We start from the raw sequence: 27,588 nt of genomic DNA on the forward strand, positions 1-27,588 counted from the left end.
TATAAAAATTTTGAAAATTGAGAAGATAAAGCCTGAATACAAACACTAAAAAAGTTTGTTAAAATAGATTACATTATAAATAATGACAGTTTCTAGACTTATAAAAAGAAAACAGCAATCTTCACATTTCAATTTTGAGTCTAAACATGTCTGCATGTATTAAGTGACCACCACGAAGCAGCTAATTCAACTTCTAAAATGTTACCCAAATTTACAATTGGAAAACCAACTCTGTGTGGGTGAAAGTCCATAGTCAAATTACACTATTGCTCTTTCAGGGGAGGATGGTGGACACAGAAGAATGGTTTATCATCCTATAAAATGTTCATTTGCAGCCTTAAATGCTGTAACCTATATTTTTAAAAAATGGTGGTCTATTGCTGGTCAGTAGCTTCTTAATCCTGGTCAAAATACATGACCATCATGTCCACAAATTGTTGGTTTTCTTGCTACATTTTTCCAAAAAGCAAGCAGCCCTTCCTGTTAGCAGAATTATTTTCCAAGAAATAATGATAAACATTCCAAAGGATAAAGCAGAGCTAAAGGGTGAAGAGAACAAAGCATTTATATATGTATTTTTAAAAAGGACTATACATTTCATAAGTCAATTGTTATGTATAAGATCTGATTGTTTTTTTTTTTTTTTTTTTTTTTTAACATGGCCTGCACCTACGAGCTTTTAGGCCAAAAATTTATAGCAATAAGCATTTGGAAATAATTTTACAAGGTCCTTTCCTGATCTTTATTGTTACTTGTAGCTCCCTTTCCTCATTTCATTCCATGCTCCTAATACCAGTTCACAGAATGTGGAATTTCTGAAATACCTATCATTCTCTCTAAAGTCCCTTAGGACTTCTTCAGGCATAAATCTGGCTAGAAGAAAGCTTAATTATTTGTCCTCAAATTTCAGTACAATAAAAATCTGATGAATTCAAATTATAAAATACTACAACCATGAAAAAGCACAAGGTGAATTATAAGCAATGACTGAGAATAAGCTCTGAGCCCCATCATTAAATGAAAAATGGCAAGTTGCAGGATATACAGAGTATGATGCAATAAAACCACATATACACGTGTATGTGTACATATATGAAGTAGCTTGAGAAGTTAATTTGGGAAGGGGAAATAGCAGAATTTTGAAATGTTAAAAATTATATTTCTGAGTCATATGAATCTTTTTAATTGTAATGTATCTGTGTATTAAAAGAAAAGAGAAAAAGATATTTCAATATACATTTGTGACCTACTTAAATATACAGAAAATGCCACTGTATTTACATTCTAAAAGAAATTCTTTTGATTTTTAAACAGGCAAGAATGAATAAAGGAATGTTATCCCATCCCAATTTTTTTTCAGATTTAGGGGCATGAGGTTATACCCCTTCTACGATAATGCTGAACCTGCCTTAGCCTTCAAAATAATCATTTGACCATCTCTTGCCAGTGTCCTTTGCCTTCATATGTTCAATGGTGCTTTCCAAATCATTAGGAAAAAAGTTAAACATTTTTTTATTCACTGAAGCATTTAAATAAAAGCTTTGATTGGTGCAAAGCTGTAACAACGTCAGAAGCTCCACTGATCTTCCTGGTCCTCACTCTTCGCCGCAACGTAAAACCAAAGCAGGCCGCCCACATACTTTTGGGGGAAGCCCCAAAAGCTTTTTAAAGCTAACAGCGGCATAAAACCAACTACACTGCCAGTCTGCTTCTTTTCAGGGATTCACATCAATTCTACTAACTCACTTTTTCATACAAAAGTAAAACAGGGCTTCGCTGGTGGCGCAGTGGTTGAGAGTCCGCCTGCTGATGCAGGGGACACGGGTTCGTGCCCCGGTCCGGGAAGATCCCACATGCCGCGGAGCGGCTGGGCCTGTGAGCCATGGCCACTGAGCCTGCGCGTCCAGAGCCTGTGCTCCGCAACGGGAGAGGCCACAACAGTTAGAGAGGCCCGCGTCCCGCAAAAAAAAAAAAAAAAAAGTAAAACATTCTCATTACGAATAAAAATTCAAAACAGTACAGAAGGTTTAAAGGAAAAGATAGAAAGTCTTCCTTACCTGATGACACATCGGGTCTACTCCCCAGAAATAGCCACTGAATTAACACTTCAGGAAAATCTTTATGTCCATTTTATAAATAAATGAGTTTTAAAACACCAATGGGATCATTCAACAGACTGAAAAACTTTGCAAAACTTTATACTGACTAAGAAAACGGGTATATCAAACTTTACTAAACACGGGTCTTGTCTCTAAAAACCTGGGCTTTAAGTCCTTGTTCAGAAATACAAGACCCTGTTTTATCCAATTTACATGCTTCTAAATTATAGTGCCTCCTCAAAACTGTAATCCACCAAGTGAGGGCTGCCAGTATCGGTTTAAGTAAAATTACTGTCCAAGTAATACTGTGTCCAAATGCAATCTGATGGGGCTGTCATTTGGCAAGGGAGGCTTGCTCTGGCCAAAAACAGAAAAATAGCCTGGGTACCCTTTCCGTCCTTCCACAGTAGCCATACCAGCTCCATTATAACATTTCTCAAATTATACTCTAGTTCAGTTCAATAGCTCATTCCAAACATTCTCCAAAAATTGAGTATGTGCCAGGTTTTGTGCCGTTTGATGAGAACATAAAATTGTAACACCCATTCCCTGTCCTGGAGGTGGAAAAGCCAAAGAGAGGGGGCCATGTGGCACTTTCAGGGCATCGCAACATAGTATAGGAGATATCAGAAGCATGTGCTGGGTACATTAGAGGCAGAGAAGATCCATTTCTGTTCTGCCATTACAAACCTTTTTTTTTTTTTTTCAAGCTCTGAATTCCTTGTTTCTAACACAGTGTCGGACACATGGTCGAGTTTTAGTGCTCGCCAAGTGAATGTCATTTAAAAACTAAATTCCTTTATATTTAAAAACTCATTTGAATGCTTAATATGAGATTGCTTCATATGCACTGTAAATATCTTTAATATAAAAAAGAAAATCTATGGTTGCTGGTAAAGGACTACAAATCTTATTGGAGGAACAAATAGTCCAACACCTGAAAACAATTATAATGGAGAACGCAAATATTGACGTGTGGCAGGTGATGTGTGCTATGGAATTTGGAACCTCTGCTGAGCGGGTTTGAGAGAGACAGAGGGGAGAGCAGGGTCCTGGGAGGGCGACTCCTCCACCGTAACACGACGGCGACTGTTCCCATGGTGCATGACACCCGATGAAGAGGGGCCGGAATGAACTGGAGGGTAGATGGATGACGGGGCTACTAGGCTTTAGATGGCTGTGGGTGGAGAATTTCACCTCTTGTTTTATTTAGTTTCAAAAAAGGAGGTAAAATTATAAATTATTTGTGGCTTTAAGTATTTAAGTAACAATTAAAATGAACAAAAATGAAGTTAAGTTCAAATTAGGGCTTAGTCTAACTAGCAGTAAGAGGTCCCCATAGATTACACATGAGAATAATGTGATCAAAATGGTATCTGGTTTGTTCCCTCATTTTGACAAGATAACAGCCCCTCGGGGCCAGGCGCCATGATAATAGCTAGAGGGACAGATGAAAAAGCAAAGTTCCTGCACTTCAGGATATTCTGTCTACTAATAGGAAAGGTACCCAGGCAGGCAACAAGGTAATAATGTAACTACGCTAAAGTCTATACAGTGAACTGGGGAGAGGGTATTTCCAGGAAATTAAGCTACCTGAAAGCAGGAATAGAGTGGAGCTAAGGAAAACCAGTGAAAGCCTCATGCTCTAAGAGCTAACAGTCATGGGAAAAGGAGTTACAGTGAATCAACAGAACCAACAAACTGGGTGGAGGAGAAGATGAGCTGAGAGAAGAGAAAGATCCACAGTTATCCCCCTCCCCTGCCTCTTCCTTTGGTGCCGCAGCTCTCAGGTAGGGCCTTGACACACCGAGAGTTTTATTTATCTCCCCAGTAAAATCTAGATGACAAAAACCACCTCTTATTTGAATATCTGAGAGTGGCTAATAATAGAAACAAAAAAATGAAAACCTGAAATGAAAAACAGAGAAAAATCAACCTCTGTTCAACCCAACTGTGAACACGTAATTCTATAGGTTACAATCAATTATTAGAGAAAGGAAAGAATCAGTGAGGTAGAGAGGACCTCAGACACACACTGAGGAATCTGTTATTTCTTGGGCACCAGGGCTGTGGGCTGCAGGCTCCTCAGCACACCGTGAATATCTGACCGCTTCTTGTTCTCTAATTGCCCTTTAGTGTCAGCCTCCTGACACCTCCTTCAGACCGTGGCATACACACCCACGGTGGGTGGCTGGGGGGAGATTTAGTCTTCAGTTAGCAGTTGCAAGGATCAAAGAGCATCAAGTCAACCCCTGGAAAACCCTAGAGGTTTCTCGGCTCAGTGTATACTAAAATTTGAACAGAAATTAAAGGGACAGGTTGTTCCAAAAGACATTTGAAATTAGACTTTTAGCAGTTTTTTCACATGGAAAGTACTAGACTGTGCAACGTCATATGAGGTTTCTTAAAATTGTTTAAATACTTTTAGGCTTCTCTAACAACTTCAAATACTGCTGTTTAACATTCCTTCTCAAAACTTGCAATGGTTTATAAATATCCCTAAATAAAGTTTTTAAGCTTTATGTTACACAAATCGTGCCTTTCTAATGTGTACTATTGCAGTAATCCCATTAGAGTAGGGGCTGATGGAAACTTATGACCTAAAATCTAAAATTACAATTTTTCTAGTAGGGTCTAGTTACATGCAGCTCATCAGAAGCTTCATTATATTTCAACCTAAGGAAAATAAAGGACAGATTCAGAGGTTTCAGGACTCAGTGTTTCATACTTACAACTGAGGTATTTGAATGATGATGCAGTAAACCAGCATTAATTTCACTAAATTAAGAGAAGAGCCAGGGTAGAAGTCTGTGTAAAACCCACCAGAGTGGATATAAATAAAGATTGCCTTTATTAGTTAGGAGAGTTAGCATAGAGTGAAATGCAACTATGTCAAGTGCAGAACAGGACATTTCAAACAAGAACCAAGGCAGGGAATAAGAACTATGCTGAGAATATAGTGGCCTTTCAAATACTACAGTGGTTAGCAGGTCTGAGGTTACAGTCTTGGCTCCCTTACTGTTGTGTGACCATCAGCAAGTCAGTAGAGCTATCTTTGCCTCAGTATCCTCACCTTTATAAAGGAAGTAACATCAGGTCCTATCTCAGAGTTGAGAGAAGTCAGAGGTTTAATAGAGGCCAAGATCTCAGCATAATATCTGAGAAAAGAACGTGAACTATTATGAGTATAAAAATTTGCCAACTAGGGGCTTCCCTGGTGGCACAGTGGTTGAGGGTCCGTCTGCCGATGCAGGGGACACGGGTTCGTGCCCCGGTCCGGGAAGATCCCACATGCCATGGAGTGGCTGGGCCCGTGAGCCATGGCCGCTGAGCCTGTGCGTCCGGAGCCTGTGCTCCGCCACGGGAGAGGCCACAACAGTGAGAGGCCCGCGTACTGAAAAAAAAAAAAAAAAAAATTTGCCAACTAGGATAGTCCAAGATGGCGGATGGAAGGAAGCTCAAATAAGGCACCAAGACACTGTATGTATATGGGTATATGTATGTATAATTATTTTAATTATATATCCTATACATTCATATAATAAATTTTAATTATATACATATGTGTGTATATGTGTGTGTATATATATATATATATATATATATATATATATATATACACACACACACACACATACATATATAATGTACTACTTAAATGAAAGGCATTATCCAAAGACCACTGTCTACAGTAAACATAGTAGCTTTACACTTGTTTAGGTCATACGGCTAAACAAACTGAATACAATCATTTGTTGAGTACCTACATGGAAAGTCATCTACTTCAAACATTCAGAGCCAGGATTTAGGAAAACTGAGATCTAAATGTAAGTTTGAATTTGGTGGGGGTGGGGGGCGAGGGGAAATTACATGCTCTTTGTGCCCTACTTCCTTCCCCATCAGATAGGAGGAGAAAATATCTGACTTACCTATATCATATCTTTGTTCAGAGTATCAAATTAAAGATGAGAACAAAAAGAAAAGGTTAAAAGGTACCACATAAAATGTGTATTACTTTCTAGAGCCAAATAAGCCTAACCTTCAACAAATACTGCATCAAACATGTAGCACCCCCTTCCAAGCACTATAAAGATGTTCAATTTATGAAGTGCACTAAACATGGTCTGTCATGACCGTTAGGGCAGTGACCACAAGGATGGGAAAAATCGTGGCCTGGGAGTAATTTTAATTCTCAAATTGCAATTAGGTAGGATGAATGGACTCAATCCAGAAATGTATACATTGCTTTTCAGATAATTATAGAATTCTGTTTTATATGCCAAAAGTGCCCTTTATTTCAACTTCACAGGATATATATGCTATCAAAAATTGTTTCCTCCTGATTTATTTTAACTTAAAGTGTTACAACACTTCTTTAAAAAAAAACCCTCAGATTTGTAAAATATGTTGCTGGGAGCTTCACTGTGACATCTGACTATTTTAAAAATTATGTCTTGCCCATCCACATAAAGAAATCTGAAGAAACATTGAGGCTTGTGTAAAATCATGTGGTCAAATAATAAGGAACTATAAAAATGTTGGCTTCATTTCTCATATGTTCAAGTGATGGATATTTGAAAATCATTCTCAAAACAACTGAAATTAAAACTTGGACAAGTTTGCTGGGAATACAAAGCTAGGTGTTTAAAGGGCTTTTCCCCCCCATCTAAAGGGGAAGAGAGAGAAGGACAACTACCTCAGAATAAAATATGAAAGAAATGTGATAGTAATGAAAAAAGTTTAAAAAATTATAAACCAAATTAATATCTCTTATCAGATTTTAAATTCCTATCAGTAGCAGATCTCTCATCTTGGTTACTCCTTGTGCTTTTCCTTTTTTGGTAAGTTGTCACCCTTTCATATTAAGGTGGAACCAAGGCAGGTTAATAAATTTCAGACCTAAGAAAGACTTAGTTGAATTTTTCCAAATGTTGGAAAATGCATATCTCTCCACCCAACTAACAGAAAAGCATATGTAAGCTAATATATGTCTTGCCCTCCACTCAACCTCCATCCAAGGAAAACAAGGAGACTCTCTGAATCCCTTCACCCTCCAAATAGGCAAGAGCAGGAATAGGCAAACTTTTCCTGTAAAAGGCCAGATAGAAAGTATTTTAGGCTTTGTGGGCTACACCGTCTCTGTCTAAACCACTCACCTCTGTTGTAGAACAAAAGCACCCACAGGCAGTATGTAGGTGATTAAGCATGACTGTTTTCCAATAAAAATTTATTCACGAACCCTGAAACTTAAAGTTAGTATCATTTTTGTGCATCATAAAATACTATTCTTTTTGAATTTTTCCAACCAATGAAAAATTTGAAAGCTATTCTCACCTCAAGGGTCCTACCAAAAAGGTGACAGGACTGATTTTGCCACTGGTCATAGTATGTTGCCTATGATGCCTAGAGAATGATGGAAATCCATGGGGTACATTGAAGGAAAAAGGAAAAAAGAAAAGAATTTCATTTTTAAAACACCAAATGGTAGCATTAAACTTAGAGAGACATAGTGATGTCTTATACACACCATCTGGCTGTGTGTGTAAGACAAATATCAAATGAATTTGAGGACTCTGAAATTTAGTTATTTCAACATAGGGATAATATTACTTCAATGTTCTACACTTCAATGTTTTTCACAGTATATTGATAAAAACGGTGACTCCTTATCAGTTAGTAATAGGTCAAAATTCCACCCTATTTTAATAAGCTTTTAATTTCTTGATTATGTGTGGCACTGACTTGTCAGTGAAGGGGTTGACTGAAGAGAAAAAAATAATTTTCAAAATAATGTTTTGGCTAAAACCTGCAGCATGTTTATATCTAGTCCTATGGTCTGATATCTTTACCCAGCTCTGTTTGTGAAGGTAGCTTTGAAGATAAAAGTAGATACAGCCTTCACTGTGCCATATAGTGGCAGGCAACACTTAGGCTTGTAAGTGGACTTCTCAGGACTTCTGTTATCTGCTCTGTAAATAGGGATAATACTATCTCCCTCATAGGATTGTCAGGAACAAATGAGAGAATGTACAGGAAAGCACTTTAAAAATTAAAGTGCAAAATAGATGCCTTACTTAGACAAAGGGAAACAGAACACAAGGTAGCATCTACCTTTAACACAGAATGATGCTGTCAAACTTGGGTCTATCCTGAAATTAATGGCTCATTCAAGAGAGCTACCAAACACACAAGAAAATTAAATGTAAGCTTGAGAAAGAATTCCTCTATTAAATATCCAAACAGACTTTTAACTTTCCAAATATTAGTATCATCATTTAAAAATTTTAACTATTTTATAAGTAGTATTGAAAATCACATAGCCATGTTTACCACAGGGAGGAAAATATACAGCTTAGCTCTTAGGATATCTATTTGATAAAATTTGTCATCCAGATCAAATAGCAAGAAAGAGTACCCTTTGAGTTTTCTCTAGCAGTTACCCAATACAATTAAAAAAGGGTTATCTTGCAACAAGTAGCCATGGCACTGTTACCCTAGACCAGTATATTAAACATCTGCAGTGTGAAGGTGAATAACTGTAACTGAAGTTGTTAACAGTATCTCCAATCTGGCCTACATCTTAAATCCTTGATAGTTTAACCATACTGGTGCTTCAAATCATAATGCTCAAACTAGGATTGCTCAACTGCAGCTACATGAAGACCTCTGTGATCTTTCAAAAACACAAGTTAGTCATGTCATTTTCTTGCTTTAAAATTTTTCAATGGCTCCCTTTCACTTCCAGAATCAGTTCAAACCCTCGATTTTCAAACACAAGATCCTTCTTGACAGACATACCCATCTACTATCCTCATTTCATCACCATGTGTACCTTTCACCCTAGCCATGAAGTTTCCTTAAAACTCCCCATAATCTCCCAGCACCCAAACACCCATGACAATAATTCTTCTCATAGTTGTTAATAACTATGTTCATTATAATCACCCTATTAAATGGAGAGCCCATGAAAAAGACAGAGCGTGTCTTATTCTATTCAGTATTCACAGGGTATGGGTACTTGACACAACAGATGACAATAGATGTATCTACTGAATGACTAACAAATTTAATATTAAATCTCTTTCAGGTTAGAATAAACACTGAAACAGAGTCCACCTCGTTTGTTTAAAACAAAAATACTTAAATTATAAAGAGCTCCATTTCCAAATTAGGCACCAATTTATTATAAACTACACTGAAGCTCTTATGTCTCATTTTTTGTCTTTCTATAAGACATAAAAATATGCATATTCCTGTAAATCAAGTAGAGATAAGGGTTGGAAGGAGAGACTGAACACAGCAGAAACTAGACTTTAAAATTCATACAAAGTCACAAAGAGGTCAATATTAAAGAAGTGAATAGCCAATAGCAGATAATACTGTGTTACCCAGTATTTTTTTTAGAGATACTCTTGAGAATTATTAGAACTAGAAGGTTATTATTCCATATCTGTTATGTATTTGTCTAAGCTTGCAAACCTAGTTACTGCAAAAGCTCAAATCACAGCTCAGAGTCCCTTCCAATTCAGTGCTCTTTTATTTTTATTTTTTATAAATTTATTTATTTATTTTGGCTGTGTTGGGTCTTCATTGCTGTGCACAAGCTTTCTCTAGTTGCGGTGAGTGGGGGTTACTCTTCGTTGCGGTGCGCGGGCTTCTCATTCGGTGGCTTCTCTTGTTCTGGAGCATGGGCTCTAGGCGTGCAGGCTTCAGTACTTGTGGCTCACAGGCTCTAGAGCACAGGCTCAGTAGTTGTGGCACATGGGCTTAGTTACTCAGCGGCATGTGGGATCTTCCCGGTCCAGGGATCTAACCCATGTCCCCTGCATTGGCAGGCAGATTCTTAACCACTGTGTCACCAGTGAAGTCCTCAGTGTTCTCTTAAAGTGATTTTCCACAAATTGATTTCTCTCTTTAGAAAATCAAATGTCTTGCAATCCTTAATGGGATTTAAACACTTAAACTGACCCTTCCTTCATAAACCTCAATATGCACATTTGTTGGAGTTGGGGGTAGAGGGGGAGAAGAAACAGAATCAATAAGGTTTCTTCCAGATCTATGTGTACAGTTTTTAATTAGTTTAAGAGAGCTTCTACATGCCTGACAGAGGCCTTGTAGGGTTGTGAACACACACAGGTTGGTCAGTGAAAGTGTCTACTAATTGAACAAAACATCTCCTTTAAGAACTATTTGAAATATGCTGTTATTGCTTTCCTCAGCACAATGCAATAAGTTATTGCTTACCTTTATCTGAACTTTGTTTACAGACTGAAAAGATAGGAAATAGTTCACAGTATACCCAATTTAAATTAATAGAAAAGAACCCACAGCTAATGTCACGTTCAATGTTGAAAAGCTGAAAGCATTTTCTCTAAATATCAGGAACAAGACAAGGATGTCCACTCTCTCCACTTTTATTCAACATAGTTTTGGAAGTCCTAGCCACAGCAATCACAGAAGAAAAAGAAATAAAACAAATCCAAATTGGAAAATAAGAAGTAAAACTGTCACTATTTGTAGATGACTTCATACTATACATAGAAAATCCTACAGATGCTACTACAGAAAACAACTAGAGCTCATCCATGAATTCGGTAAAGTTGCAGGATACAAAATTAATACACAAAAATGTGTCACATTTCTATACACTAACAACAAAAGATCAGAAAGAGGAATTAAGGAAACAATCCCATTTACCATCACATCAAAAAGAATAAAATATCTAGGAATAAACTTACCTAAGGAGACAAAAGACCTGTACTCCGAAAGCTATAAGATGCTGATGAAAGAAGTTGAAGATGATACAAACAGATGGAAAGATATACCATGTTCTTGGATTGGAAGGATCAGTATTGTTAAAATTTCTGTACTACCAAGGTAATCTACAGATTCAATGCAATCCCTATCAAATTACCAATGGCATTTTTCACAGAACTAGAATAAAAAGTTTTTTAATTTGTATGCAAACATAAAAGACCCCAAATAGCCAAAAGAATCTTGAGAAAGAAAAACGGTGCTGGAGGAATCAGGATCCCTGCCTTCAGACTATACTACAAAGCTACAGAATTTGAAATATGGTACTGGGGGAGGGATGGAGTGGGAATTTGGGGTTAGCAGATGCAAACGAGTATATATAGAATGGATGAACAACAAGGTCCTACTGTACAGCACAGGGAACTATATTCAATATCCTGTGATAAACCATAATGGAAAAGGATATAAAAAAGAATGTATATATGTATAACTAAATCACTTTGCTATACAACAAAAATTAACATAACATTGTAAATCAACTATACTTCAAAAAAAATAGTATGGTACTGGCACAAAAACAGAAATATAGATCAATGGAACAGGATAGAAAGCCCAGAAGTAAACCCACACACCTAAGGTCAATTAATCTATGACAAAGGAGGCAAGAATATACAGTGAAGAAAAGACAGCCTCTTCAGTAAGTGGTGCTGGGAAAACTGGACGGCTACATGTAAAAGAATGAAATTAGAACATTCCCTAACACCACACACAAAAATAAACTCAAAATGGATTAAAGACCTCAATGTAAGGCCAGATACTATAAAACTCTTAGAGGAAAACATAAGCAGAACATTCTTTGACATAAATCACAGCAATATCTTTTGAATCCATCTCCTAGAGTAATGGAAATAAAAATAAACAAATGAGACCTAATTAAACTTAAAAGCTTTTGCACAGCAAAGGAAACCATAAACAAAATGAAAAGACAACCTACCGAATGGGAGAAAATATTTGCAAATGATGCAACCGACAAGGGATTAATCTCTAAAATATAAAAAACTCATACCACTCAATATCAAAAGAAAGCAAACAACCCAATCAAAAAATGAGCAGAAGACCTAAACAGACATTTCTCCAAAAAAAGACATACAGATGGCCAAAAAGCACCTGAAAAGATGCTCAACGTTACTAATTATTAGAGAAATGCAAATCAAAACTACAATGAGGTGTTACCTCACACTGATCAGAATGGCCATCATTGAACAGTCTACAAACAATAAATGCTGGAGAGGGTGTGGAGAAAAAGGAACCCTCCTACACTCTTGGTTGGAATTTAAATTGGTACAACTGCTATGAAGAACAGTATGGAGGTTCATTTAAAAACTAAAAATAGAGCTACCATACAATCCCACAATCCCACTCCTGGGCATATATCTGGAGAAAACCATAATTTAAAAAGATACATGCATCCCAGTGTTCACATAAGCGCTATTTACAATAACCGAGACATGGAAACAACCTAAATGTCCATAGAAAGATGAAAGGATAAAAAAGATGTGGTATAAGGATTTCCCTGGTGGCACAGTGGTTAAGACTCCACACTCCCAATGCAGGGGGCCCTGGTTCACTCCCTGGTCAGGTAACTAGATCCCACATGCATGCTACAACTAAGAGGTCACCTGCCACAACTAAGGAGTCCACCTACCGCAACTAAGACCCTCATGCAACCAAATAAATAAATATTTTTAAAAGTATGAATGGTAGGAGATATTTAAAAAAAATATGGTGTACTTATACAATGGAATATAAATCAGCCATAAAAAAGAATGAAATAATGCCATTTGCAGCAACATGGATGGACCTAGAGATTACCAAACTAAGTGAAGTAACCAGACAGAGAAAGACAAGTATATGATATCGCTTATATGTGGAATCTAAAAAATGATACCAATGAAATTATAAACAAAACAGAAATAGACCCACAAACATAGAAAACAAACCTGTGGTTACCAAAGGGGAAAGGGCGGGGAGGGATAAATTAGGAGTTTGGGATTAACAGATACGCACTACAACATATAAAACAGATAACCAACAAGGACCTACTGTATAGGGTTAGGGTTAGCACAGGGAACTATACTCAATATTTTGGAATAACCTATAAGGGAAAAGAATCTGAAAAAAATAGATATATATGTACATATAGCTAAATCACTTTGCTGTACACCTGAAACTAAACACTGTAAATCAACTATACTTCAAAAAAGACTTATGTATCATTCACACACAAAACAATTTAATAGAAAAGAATCACCAAATTATCCTCATTATCATCAATGCTGGTTCATTAAAAAAATTGAAAAGGGCTGTCACTTGGTCAATAGTAACCTACCAGGTTGCTCCATTATACCACCACCTACCTAGATAATCATGTTTAGCATTTCATCATGAAATTTGTTTCTTTATCTTTAAATGATTTTAAATGCTAAAAGTAGTTAATATAAATGTCTTCATAAAATGCAAAAATAGTTTCAACTTTTAGCTTACCTGTTGCACAAATTTATAAAGTGATCCCTCTTTCAAACAAATTGAAAAGCATTCCAGGAAGCATACAGCCCAGGAACAATGAACATGGATTGTCAGCAGACACATGTTCCAGTATCAACTCCACCACCAGATTTTGAACAAGTGATTTAACTTCTCTAGGACTCAGTTTACTTGCTTCTCACAGTCATGTATCTACTTCATAAGTGGTTGAAAAGACTTAACCAGAAGGAAAGTGATAAATAAGTCTTCATTATTACTAGTAAGCACATGGTGCCTTTCACAGAAGAGCAGCTAACATTACTGAGCCATCCCTCTTACTCTCAGAGACCCCAGCCACCTGGGATATGTCAATCATCCAATTCATATATATTTAGCCCCTATTAGAACACCAAATTCTTGACTAGCTGACCTCAACCAATTAAACTGTGGAGATGGTGAGACCAAGCTTTTAGATACAACCCCCTAAAACTAAAATCAGTTGGCAAATGTTTTATCCCAGTCATAGGTGCATCAAAATATAGCCAGCTCTCTTGCAGAGATGGCTTTTATTGAGAAGAAAGCATACGAATCGAAAGACTCAGCAGACAATCACATCTCAATTGTCTTCTGATAAGGGGACAAGAGGGCCACGGTTTGTGGTCCCTCTAAGGAACTATTCTTTAACCTTATCAAGTTCTGGTCAGGTTATTAACCGGCTAGGAGCAGCTCTTTCAATGTCAAGCCACTTTAGGACAATAAGCTTTCTCCAGCAAGCAGTAACCTGTTAACCTTCTGTAGAATGGCCCCCAAGGCAAGGTCCCTCTTCAGGGAAGATAGCAGCTCAAGAAAGTACTCTTTCAAATAATGCCAATTGAAAGTGAAGACCTTACCCCCCCCACCAAAAAAAAAAAAGACAGATTCTAAAACTTATCTAATAATGTGATTTTTGTTATTTTCTTTTCTGCAAGAGAAGCAGAAATGTATGGTTAAAGAAACACAGGAATTAGACTCAGCTCTGCTTCATACTGTGTGTCCTTGGGTAGGCTTCTGAACCATTCTGAGCTATCTTTTCAATGGTAAAATGTAAATATTTATCTGCAACATAAGATTGTTAAGAGAATATTGGAATAGCCATTCCCACCCAGAGTTTGAGAAGAGGGGCTAGGCTGGAATAACAAAAAGTGATTTCTGAAGGCATTCAGAATCCCAGAATGTTAGAGCAATGGTTTCATAGGCTCCCTTAGTTTTTACAGATAAGGACACGGGGGCTCAGAAAATGAAGCTCACCCATTGTCAAAGAGTAAGTTAGAATACCTGATTGATCTCCATTCTTGAGCGAGCTGTAGACAAAGCCAAGGCCCCTCTCTGCCTGAGTAGGCACCATGATCCCACTTTTCTGTCAGTTAACACTCCCCTGCTCTTCCCTTCAAAGTCTGGTCCAAAATAAAGGTTTACAATGCTTCTACTCATGTAGAAGCCACATTTCAATCAGAATCTTTTGTCAAAACCTTTATCCACAAAATCAAAACATAAGGGAATTAGATTCTAAGATATCAAGATACAGTTATAAATTAGAATACCATATGTGCCAGAATACTTGGAATCTTAGAGAATTAGGAAGAGGGAATTATGAGAAAGTGAAGGAGGCAGAAAAGGGGTTAGCAGAGAGCTGACAGCATTAGAAGCCTGACCTGACAGCCAGTGTAGTCTACCATGGTCAACTTACTAGAGTCCATATCAGATATATGATTAGTGATTTTGATATTGATCATTAATGAGGGACGTGGGGGAAAATACACATTTCTTCACAATATCCTAATATGCTTAGAGGATATTAAAATGTGTCTTTTACTAACGGCAAAGCCTTCTACTCCCGAATTAGCAACAGATAGAGACAACATAATTATTACACTGTAGCAGTGATTCCCCAGGTGCAGCCTCTGAGCCAGCCATGGCAGCATTACCTAGAAACTTGCTAAAAAGGCAAGTTCTAGGGCACCACTTCCGACCTACCAAATCAGAAACTCTAGGGGAGGACCCAGCAATCAGTGTTTTTACAGATGATTCTGATGCAGCCTTCAGTTTAAGAACCACCTCACTTTACTCCCTTGCTGCCACTAGAGAACATTCTGAAACAAGTAAAGTGTCTCCCCAGCTATGGATCCTCCATCCTCATCTTCCAGGATTCCACTCTCAAACCTTATGTGCCAACTCTCAGCTGACTGTCTGCTGTGAATGTCCTTTTCCCTCTTGCTCTTACTCACCCTACTCCTCCCTTTGGGATCGTTTCAGATAATAATATACTCTTTAGAAAATCTTAAGACTCACCCATCTCCAAGTGCACGTTAGCTGACATCCATGGGTTCCCTGAGTACCCAGTGCATTGCTGTCACAATTCTTACCACATTGTATTCCCTTGCATTTTTTTCTAAAAACACACATTTGCCCCTGCATAGTGTACGAAAGGTATGCATTAAGTGTTTGCTACACTTATACACTTTATTAAGCAGTCTAAACTATCTCCCAAATTATAGTGTGCCCTCTCTTTCCTCACCAGATAAATACATACTATTAGCACCGGGAAAACGACCTAAGTGCCCCCTTCATATTACGCTTCCTTGACTGTAGTGCAAACTCTACTCCAAAATAAAGAATATGATAGGCTCCTTCAATGATCCCTAATCCATTTGCTAGTTTGCTAAAGATCAAACCTAAAGTAAAATAGTTCTAACACAATACATGATTTAGAACATTTCTGGTTTCTTTTAAGTGTAATCAGAATAGTCCCTAAATTTGAATATTATTTTTAGTTGGAGAAGTAACAATCATTTATCATCTCCAGGTTTCCCATCAAGGTCTCATCACTGGCACTTTCACACATCATGCTTATCCATTTCCTCTGGACCCCCTAACTCTTCACTACTGACCTAGCTACCCAGGCTAGATGGTGAAGGAAGGAGAGAATATAATTAAGTTACACAATTTCCATACCCTTTCATGACTGTTCTCACTTAAACACTAACCTCTCCCTTCTCTTACCTCTCTTATAATTATGTGACGCACCAACCCCATTTGCCTGTGTGCTTCAGCAGCAGTTTAGATAATGGTGCTATATATTACTGTTGTCTAATTCTGTATCAGTTTCACATGCAACCCAACTGTGTATTCAGTCAATTTGTAAGTATCTTCTAAATAAAGACATTCTTTAGTTTTATTTTACTTCTCCTGTAATCCCACAAATACTGAGGTTACATCAACATATTTGTTAGAGGTCTGCATCTTCACAGATCTTTAAACAATTATAAAGACTTTATGTACTCAGAGTAATTATATATGTCCTCTTATTTGTAGTTCACAATTATCCAGATTTGATTTAAAACATCTTAAACATATTTCTGTTAATTCTAAATACCTTGATCTTTTTTCAAATGCATCATCACACTGCATGATTCAAGAATGGCAGGGGTTTCCAAAAGGACTCAAACTTGACATGCAGTAATTCTTTCAAAACACCTAAACACTGATCTTGGGGTTCACAAATTAAGGGATGGTTATACTTAACTTTGAATTTTCTTATACATTCAAAATTCCTAGTTTTTAAACCTATGTCTTTTCATTTCAAAAACAAACTATAGTATTCTCCTGGCCCAAAAGATATTTCTCACAAAGTGCCAAAACAAGAGCAGAATCCTAAAATATAGCAGAGTGAAAACAAAAGTAGCAAGTTCACTGGATACAGAACTGCAAAATTTCATTTCCATAATTTTTTGCTTGCAAATGATTTTTAAAAATATACTGCCTCTGGCAAGACAATTATATATATTATTTTCTTATACATAAAACATTTTACTAGTCCATTTTTTTTCACTTCAGCGTATTTTTGATCCCCTTCCTCGTACATGAATAAAACAAAACCTTGACTAACATGAGGTAGATACTTTATAGATTGCTGATTAAACAACTGTTTAATGTCCAAGGCTAATTTCCTCACTTAGGTTTTGGATCCTATGTTCTTCTGTCTCTTTAATGATTTTGTTGCCTTAATCATCCCTTTCTTTCTCCACCTCAACTGGCTATTTCCCATTCAAGTCTCCCTCCATCTTACACACACACACACACACACACACACACACACACACACACACACACACAATTTCCTAATTTGTGAACCTTCTAGCTATCATCAGATACTCTTTTGCAACAAGCTTAGCAGGGAAGGGAAAGAGAAGGAGGGTCTACAATCACCTGGCTGCTTCCCTAAGACTCAATGTACTCCCTGACACTGTAGCAATCAGGATAGCACTCCAACATTAACAATGAAACAACTCCCATCAAGGTCAACAACACTTGTTTAAACAGTACAACGTTGACATTGACCCCTTGATACTTCAACTCTTCCTACTTGCTTCTGGGACATCATTCTCTAATTTTCTATTTTCCTGGTGATTCTGTCATGGCCTCTGCCACAGGCTTTTCTTTCCTTGCTGTAAAATGTTCCCATTCTTCAGGCTTCAATCCTCAGAACTCTTTCTCTCTCAGTTGATATTCTTTTCTTCTTCTCAATAATTCACTTCAGATCTCCCTTGACAGCTCCAGACCCTTACATCTAACTGCTTATTGGGTACCCTCCTCCCCAGGATGTCTCATACTTCCTCAAGCTCAATATGCCCCAAACCAACCATTCTCCACCATCATGATCTTTCTCTCCAGCAAATATGCTCTTCTTCCTATATTTTGTACCTTGATAAATTCTACTCTCCAGCTCTCAAGTCAAAATCATAAGAGTAATCTTAATTTCTCCCTTCACTTTTGGCTAACATCCTCCAATTGGTTATGAAGTCCTATTGATTCTTCCTCAATATCTCTCTCCACTCCTCCATTTCCACTATAACTATCTTAGGTCATTTATTCATTCAAATATTTACTGAGCAACCAGTATGTGTCAGACACTATTCTGCATAACAAGAGCCTGAACAATACAGACTAAAATTCCCTTCCCTCTTGGAACTTATGTTCTAGTGGGAGAGGTGAATAAAACAGATAAGTAAAATATGCAGTGTGTTAGTCAACCATAAGTGCTAAGGAAAGAAGGGAGGGAAGGAATGAGTGAAGGAGGGAGCAAAGAAGAGAGGGAGGGATAAAGAAGAGAAGGAAAAAAGGAAATATTGGAATAGAGAAGGTTAAAATTTATATAGATTGGCCAGGGAGGGTCTAGTGAGGATACAGCTGTTCTCTTTTTTTTTTTTTTTTTTTTTTTTTAACCCAGAAGATTGATCTTGCTGCCTTCATTGCAGACTCCACTCTGGCCCATCTTCCATGCAGCTAAAAGAAAAATATTTCCAAAAAACGTAATCTTTATCATTCCCTTACTTGTGATGCTTTGTTGACTACTTGTGGCTTTCAGGATGTTTCTACTACCTAAATTTAGCACATAAGGTCTGCAATGACCTAGTCCCCACCAACCTAACTGGTTTTTTAGTTTTCTGATTTTACAGTGGAACTGCACTCAACCACCTGCATCTTACTTCACAATGAATGATTTTTTTGTGCATATCCATACTTTTCCATGTGTTTTTCTTTTCCTTTTTTCTACCTATAATACCTAATCCTAATAATTCTGCAAACACCCACAGTTTTTTTTTAAGTGGCAGCTCCTTCATTGTTGAAATCCACCCAACCATTAGATAGTGCATTTTACTTAGGTGGTAACTTCATCCATAAAATAGAAACACCATAATCTACTTTCCACACTTATTTGAAAAATAAAATGAGAAAAAGTCATCTAATAGAGTAGCTGGCACAGAATGGAAGCTAAATAGTTAGCAGCATTTACCACATAATACACTTTACTTAACTATCTGTCTTTCCACTAGACCAGGCTTTCTCAACCTCAAAACTACTGACATTTTGGGCCAGATAATTCTTTGCTGCAGGAGGCTGTCCTCTGCACTGTAGAACGTTGAGTGGTACCCATGGCCTTTGTCTACCAGATACCAGTAGCACACCTCTACTTGTATTAACCAAAATGTCTCCAAACACTACTAAAGTGTTCCCGAATGGGCAAAATCGCCCCTGGTAGAATGTCACTGCACTATGCCATAAGCAACTCAAGGACAGAAACTAGTTATTACTCATTATTGTATCTCCAGGTATCTAGTACCAAAGTCAGCACATAGTAGGTGTTCAATAAATGCACATCAGTAAAAACCACAATCCTGCCATCTAGCACCATAGATTAATTTTACCTATTTTTGAAAAGTATGTAAATGTATATATTATTTTATAGCCTCTTTCATCCAATGTTATATTGTGAGATTTATTTATGATGTTTCATATTGCAGTAGTTCATCTCTACTTCTATATATACTTTTAAAAATACTCTATTGTTTGGACATTTGAGTTGTTTCCAATTTGTAGCTAGTATGATTAGTGCCATCATGAATAACCTTCTATATGGTTTTGGTTACAAGTCAGGATAGCAGTTTTGTTGAAGAAGGAGAAAGGGGAGTGATTGGGAAGGATATATTGAGGGTTCTTGGGGTACTGTTAACATTTCTTCTTGAGTGGTGGTAACATATGTGTGTCCACTTTATGATAATTCATTGAACGCTCCGTTTATGATCTGTGAACATATTCTGTGTTATCCTTCACTTGAAGGTTTTTATTTATGTTACTAAGAAAATAGTTGTGCAATTAGAGGAAAAAAGAAGGCCAAGGATTCTGGTAAGTATTCTGCAATGCCAATATTCATGAGAAAAATAAATGTTTACCTTAATTTGTATCAAAGAAAAGCATATTAAAACAAAAAATACCATTTTACCCTTTTTGTCCATTTTGTCCATATCCTTTTTATCCATTTTATCCTTTTTATCCACTAATACCCAGTGTTGGTGAGATGCAAGGGAAAATGTCTGCTATTAGTAAAGACATGAATGAGTACGACTTTCTCAGAAGGCCATTTGGCAATATATATCAAAAGTCTTTAAAATATATTTTATGCTTGTATCTCAATTATATCTCAGTAAAGCTGGAAAAATACGCTATGTTTAAAAGCTTATCTTATGAAAATAAATCAGAAAAAACATGTAAAACTATACATGTGTGTATAAGCAAAAGAATCTGTACACAAGGAAATTCTTCATATAACTGCTTATAGTGGTGAAAACTAAAAGCAAATTTTCCACAGATAATTAGCCAGATTATTATGGTATATCCATTCAGTAGAAAACATGCAGTCATAATTAATGACATGAAAAAATGCTCATAATTCATTAAATTAAAACAAGTTACAAAACAGAATGATGACTCATTTGTAAGGAAAGAAAGACATAAATATGCACGGAAACAAAATGTCAAGAATAGAAGCCAGAATATTACTCAGCCATAAAAAAGAAGAAAATAATGCCATTTGCATGGATGGACCTAGAGATGGTCATACTGAGTGAAGTAAGCCTGACTGAGAAAGACAAATATCATATGATATCACTTATATGTGGAATGTAAAAAAAAAAAAAGATACAAATGAAATTATATACAAAACAGAAATAGACCCACAGACATAGAAAACAAACTTATGGTTACCAAAGGGAAAAGGGTGGGAAGGAATAAATTATGAGTTTGGGATGAAAATATACATGCTAATACATAAAGTAGATAACCAATAAGGACCTACTGTATAGCACAGGGAACTATACTCAGTATTTTGTAATAACCTATAAGGGAAAAGAATCTGAAAAAATAGATACATATGTATAATTGAATCACTTTGCTGTACACCTGAAAGTAACACAACACTGTAAATCAACTATACCCCAATAAAAATTTTAAAATTATCTAGGGAAAATTATAATTCCTAGCTAAATTTAAATGTTAATCTGAGCAATAAATATTATTGTATATATATACAGGTGTGATTATAAAAAAAAAATAGAAGCCGAAATGTTGACTTTTGTTATCTCTGAGTAGTATTTATTTTTGTTTTTGCTTTTTATTTTTTTAAAGTTCTATGTACTTTCCAAGCTTTCTGCAAGGAATATGTATAACAATTTTTAAAATTAAGCTTTTTCATGTAAATGAGTTTATCAACGAATGAGAAAGAAAATATGAGCGAAATCTCACCTAACAGTATCAGAGACAATGGCAACTCAGTGTTGTAGTATGTTTTTTTCCACACTATGCCGCAAATGATTATTGAATTGGTTTTTAATAAGCATGTTTGAATTTTATAAGATCCACACTGTGTGGACCAAGAAGCCAACCTCAGCCAACATTTTATAGAGCAAGTCTTCCTTTGGAAGAAAGGTTTTTCTTTACAATGAAATCTTACTTTAGTGATTAAGAAATAGATGAGCAAGTTTCACTTAGAGGATTTTTTAAAGCTACTGTTGCTTGAAGTCTAATCTTCTCTACTGTCTAGCATTAACCTTCTAAAACAAAAAGTCAATATGATTTCAAATTCTAAGTTTGTGATAGCTTTTCCAATTTAAATCTGTGTCATCTTCTGTATGGAATACAAAGAACAATGCAATATATTTCAAGCATCTATGAAAAAGAGCCAATATTACTAAGAATGAACCATAATCATCTGAAGTCATATACTGAGAATTAAGAAATAATTTTCCACTTTCACTTTGCTTCAAGGAGCCTTGTTAATAAGCACTTCCCGCTTGTACCAGATAAGTAATGATTTCTAGGTCAGTGAACTGCAACATCGATTGCATTCACTTACGATAAGTATAACCATAGCAAACCCATTTTCACATGTAGATTCTCTTTCCAAGGCTGATTTACAGTCATTGCTCTCCTCTCCACTTCTGAGAAAAGGGATCAACTTAACCAAAATATTTGTGTTAAGCCCTTCCTTGGGGTATCTCTCTAAGGAAGACCCTGTTGATAAGACTATGAGGTATTGCTGAATGACCACCCATTCCAGTTTGCCCAGGACAGCCCTTCTTTACACCCAATGTCCCTGCATAGTTACTAACAGCAGCCACTTTCAATCCCCAATGTCCCAGGTAGAGTAATAAATTATATGGTCACCCTATTGTCCATACACAGTGTGTAGAGTGCTAGGCATAGAACTTGGAATAAATGCCTGGAGCTATCTACACTCTTATCTTCCTTGTGCACTGATAGTCTGGAATAAAAAACACACAGAATATTCATGGGCTCAAATCCACCCCCCCCATAGGTGGTCTAAAGCAATCTGAAGAGGAATCCATTTCAAGATGGACACATCCTCCTATGAAGGTTCAAAAACTATGAGGATACACATTACTAGCTAGCCCAAATCATACACCTTAAGGATAAGGTACATATTTGAAAACAATGGCCAATCTATTGAGACTCTGGGGGAGCCGTACCCCTCTAGTTATTAATCCAAACAATTCCATAAAATGGAAGTTCATACAAATCTCCTCTAAATCCATATGTCTCTATCTTGCTAATGGCAAAACTATTCACCTAGTCACCTTAGCTAGAAACCTTAGTATTAAATTTGATTCTCTCTTTATTCTGTGAAAGTAGTTACTTACTAAGTCTCATTGATTCTATTTTAAAAGTCTCTGGAATTCATTACCCAAAACCTTTCATCAGAACACAATTACTCATCTGCAATTGTTACAATAGCCTTCTCCAATTCATTTCCTGCACTTCTGCAAGAATTATCTTAAATAAAGCAATTGCTTTAATTCACTGTCTGCTCAGAACCCTCAGATAATATCCAGACTTCTTAACATTGCACTCAAGCCTTCTATCATTTGCACTCAAGCCTCCCTTTTCATCTTCAATTCCAACCACACCTCACACTAAGCAGCTACTACTCAATGGTTCTCCAGGGATGGTACTGCTCCCCTAGGAGGCATCTGGAAATTTTTAGGGACATTTTTTATTGTCACAGTGATTTGGGGGAATGAAGAAGATTTAATGAGAAGGGACTAAGAATGTTAGATGTCCAGCAATGCAGGCCAAGTTGCCTTGCCAAGATGCCAATAGCATCCCCAAAGGAGACTTCTTGTTTCCCAAACACATTATTGTTACAAACGTGTCGCTTCTTCTTCCCAGATTCTATATAACCTTCCTCTAGTAGTTCTGCCTTCTTCCAAAATAACATTGTCCTTGGATGATAAAATTCAAACTCTCTTCTTACCTAAAGACCTCAGCTGATTTAATAGTCATGCACACAGTGTGTTCATTGGAGATAATTAAATCACTCCCATAACATACCAGTTGCCTGCTGATCTAGTACTTAGTGTATTGAATTATGATTAAACATCTTACCCATCTGTCATTTCATTCCATGTTCCCCTTTTTTCTCCTTCTATCCCCTAAAATTTGAGCTCCTTAAAAAGGGGGATATTCCTTTGGTATCTTACTCATTTTTTTAAACTCCAATTTTTACCATTTACCCAGAAGTTAAGAATAATTCTATAATGAGAAGTGACTTTTTGGACTAAAAGGTAAAAAATTGTACTTGCATTCCTATGTATAGAATGCCATTCCCTAATAACCTTTTTGTGGTTGCTAAACTTAGAATACTTTGAAGTAAACTAAATATTTTAGTTATACCTTTTATCAGCAGTGGTGCTTTAAATTCATGTATTAAATTACAGATTAGACTAATTCAAGTATTACAAACTCAAGTATAAGAGAAAAAGAAGCTACAGACACTGTGGTAAGCTCAAGAGAATGTTCCCAATATAAAGGTATTTAAATCCCTTTATTTTTTGATAAGTGCTGAGTGAGTATGCCTTACAAAGATCTGCCTACCATGCTTGTGTTTGAGATACATGCTATGAAAAAATACTTAGGTAATCTTAAAAAGTGTGTGTATACAATATACTTCTATACAAGAGATAAAATAAAAGTGTACTTATACCACCTCACTTATTTTTTTTAAGTTTAAGCTTAAACTATTTCTGTAGCATATTAAAATTGTACTCTTTCTTAATCAAAATTTTCAACTTAACTACCCCTAAGTTGCATAAACAATAAAATAGGGTGGACAAAAGTTGACTGCTCACTTGCACATCTGTTCATATCTGGGGCTCGGTGTCCATAGTACCCGGATGGGCAGGAATGCAGGCACTCTCCATACTGGCGCATGCCTTCTCTTCGGAGAAAGAAGAATAACTTCTGTTGACATCGGCTGCACCCATTGTCCTTTGAACAAGACAAGCATCCCTTGCAAATGGGATTTGATACATAACTAGCTGTAAAAGAAAAAAGACAAAATACATTTAAATATGAATATGATCAGACTTCTGGTCAATGCAACATGCTGAAAAGACAAGTGTCTCTTGTCCTTTTACTTTAATCACATAGAAATGCTAAACAAAATAACCTCTGCCACCCTCCAAAAAAAAATGGTTAATACACAACCAAACTTAGAAACAAAGAGGAAACCCAGAGACAGAGTTGAGGCTGGAAACTCAAACTGAATGGCTCATGGAGATGCTAGAGCAGACAGAGGCAAACCTCAGTGCAGGGTCCTGAGTCCAGACCAAGAAATATGCATGTAGAATCACGTTGCTATAAACTTGAAACTAACACACTATCATAACTCAACTATACTTCAATATAAAAATGAAAAGAAATATGCATGTAAAGAGCTGATGCTTGTCTCTATGGAGACTGGAGTCATAAAGGCTTGTGTGTCCATAGAAAAAGCACTAGAAGCCCCCACTCCAGCTGGCCAGAGAAGAGGTTTCCAACCCTGGATTGTGGCATAGAGAACGTGAGCACAGGAGAGAAAAATATAACACATAAGAGAAAGCTACCCCAAATCTATGAGACATCCAAGTGTGGTATCCAAGTTTAAATCATCAATGTAGTATGGGGTCCCTAAGTCAAGAGGTTAACATAAAACACTTGCCCAGATCCAGCAAAATCCACAAAGAAAAAAGTATGAAACAACCCTACAGAAATTTTCTACAATCCTGAAACCTGGGACTTTCATGAAACCACCTTAACATCAAAATGAACAAATCACATGTGCAAGCAAACCTCAATGAGGAAGAGTCAGTCTGAGTAAGAGATTTCATACCTAAAGAATCAGAAATAACAGAACCATCTGAAAATGACTTTAAAATGAGTATCTTTAGAGTATTTGAAGAGATGAAATGACTAGAAATCACATGGGAAGAAGCAATATCATAAAATGGGCAAATTAGATAAATTTAAATTCTAAAACAAAAAAATTCTAAGGACAAATTAAATGGTAGACTGGGAGAGGGACTTAACTAGAAAACAGGCTTAAAGAACTGTGGCACAAAACAAGATATAAATATTAAAAAGATAAGAAGCATGTAAGAAAAAACAGTATCTGAAATATATGAACATTATGAAGTTCACTACAGCTAGTGACAAAAATGGTAATTTAAAAGAAAACAAATTCTGTTTCTAGCCCTGGTATAAAATTCAGAAATGATACAATCTGAAAACCTAGTATAATTTCTAAAGTATGAAAAGTTCATGTAAGGTCATAAGCTTAAGGCCACACTGACTTCATTTTATTGAGTTAACCCACAAAAGAAATAAGACAAGGAATAGAAAATTCATCAATTTTTGAAACTTTCTGCTTTGAGACTACATCCTATTTGCCCTACATATAATCTTTATTGCCTGTAAAATTAATACCAAGCCGACAGTATTCAGACTAGCAGCTATACAACAAAGTACGCTGTATACCACACCAGTCCTTATTTATAATGATTTAATATCCAATATATTTACAACTACTTGCAGCAGATCTATATAGGTTTCAGTTCCACAACATGCTCTCCCCACTTCTCCTGGGCTCCCTGACTTGTTCTTGCAGCCTCTCTTCCAGAGAGATCTCCAAACAAGGGCTTAGTCTAACCTTTCAGAGAAGGGGCCGAAGAAGAACCAAGACACACAGAACCAGAAATCATGGCCAAGATGCCCCTTTGAATTGGGCATTAAGATCTACTTCTTCTCACTTATTCCAGGACTTTGTTGTATCAACTGTTCAAAACTGCTTTTATTTACATAGTGAATCTATGTTAGAGATTTTCTCTTGCTTGCAAACCTATCTATGCTTCCCAACTAATTTCTTATTTACCACCTTATTTTCTTAAGCCTGCAATTGTGGAGCAAAAAAGAATCAATTCAGATGAAAAGTCACCTCCTCAGAATTCCTAATAAAATTTTGGCAAACTTTCCAGATACCCCTTTATATATGTATGCATATACAATATTTACAATATGTAATTGGTATTTTTCATAACTGTGATCAGACTTTACACGAAGTATGATAACTTGCTCAATTTCAATCAAGTTGTGAGCATCTTCTCATATCAATGAATCAGACCAATATCACTCATATTTCTTGGAAGTGTCAGTTTTATCTGCAGCCTCAAGCTACCATCCCCACCCATGTAATTATCCCCAACACTACTTTTATGAAGACCACAACTGGTTTTCAGATCCTCAATTCAAGACTTCATTCTCAGTCTCTTGTCCTCCCAACTCCTGTAGCTGGGTCATTACTGAAAGTTTTCTTCCTCTTCTAGATTAATGATAATGTCTCCTTCTAAAGATTTAATTCCAACCCTCACTCTTGTAATTTCCACTAATCTTCTCATAAGTCAGGCCCTTATTACTTCTCACTTAGATAGTTATAGTACCCCAACTCCCCACGCAACTTTCTCTACGTTCGATTGTTGGCTCAGCTTTTCTGCTTTTATTTTCATCATAGGATTTCTGTTATCCCTTACTCTCATGAAATAATTATGACTTATAAAGCATTTTCACATAGCCAACTGGAAATAAGGTTAGACTATTTACAATTTCCCCAGCTGCCTACTGAAGAGGTTTTATTCTGACATTTTGTTATTCGTGTCCTGAGCAGGTTGTAACGAGTGAGTATGTAAGTTTCAAAAACTGGGATACAGACAAACTTTTGTGTAAGGAAGAGGTAAAAACTGAGAGTGGGGTGGGTAGGGTGCAGAACATGGGATGAAAGGAACAGAACTAGGAAGACTCAGCAGCTGTATGATGGATGAAATGGCTTTGGCAGAGGAAGTGGTGACTGGGGAGAACCCAACACATTTTAATTTTCAGGGCTGCCTAAGAACATAACCCACCTTAAGAACAAAGACCCTGTGGCATGATATTTGGGGAAGCAATTTATGACTCTCTTGTGAAAGAAAAAGTCCTTATGTAGGAGCAACTAGGAGACTAAAGCAAGGGC

The 27,588-nt window shown here is 36.6% G+C and overlaps 1 protein-coding gene across 3 annotated transcripts in view; it reads right to left on the reverse strand.

The window, feature by feature from the left end:
- Window positions 1-27,588, reverse strand: part of RSPO2 (R-spondin 2) — a gene marked incomplete at both ends in the record, with an annotated part of 156,388 nt that overhangs the window by 59,927 nt on the left and 68,873 nt on the right. Inside the window, one exon of one of the 3 annotated variants that reach the window (XM_079722408.1) lies at window positions 24,398-24,586. The exons of 1 other annotated variant lie outside the window; for it this stretch is intronic. In XM_079722408.1, coding sequence (XP_079578534.1) covers window positions 24,398-24,586 — 189 coding nt within the window. The remainder of the gene's footprint in view (window positions 1-24,397; window positions 24,587-27,588) is intronic. One more of the 3 variants, XM_079722407.1, reaches the window with a different exon arrangement.

Source organism: Hyperoodon ampullatus, assembly GCF_949752795.1.
Source record: "Hyperoodon ampullatus genome assembly, chromosome: 17".
Classification (NCBI taxonomy): Eukaryota; Metazoa; Chordata; class Mammalia; order Artiodactyla; family Ziphiidae; genus Hyperoodon; species Hyperoodon ampullatus.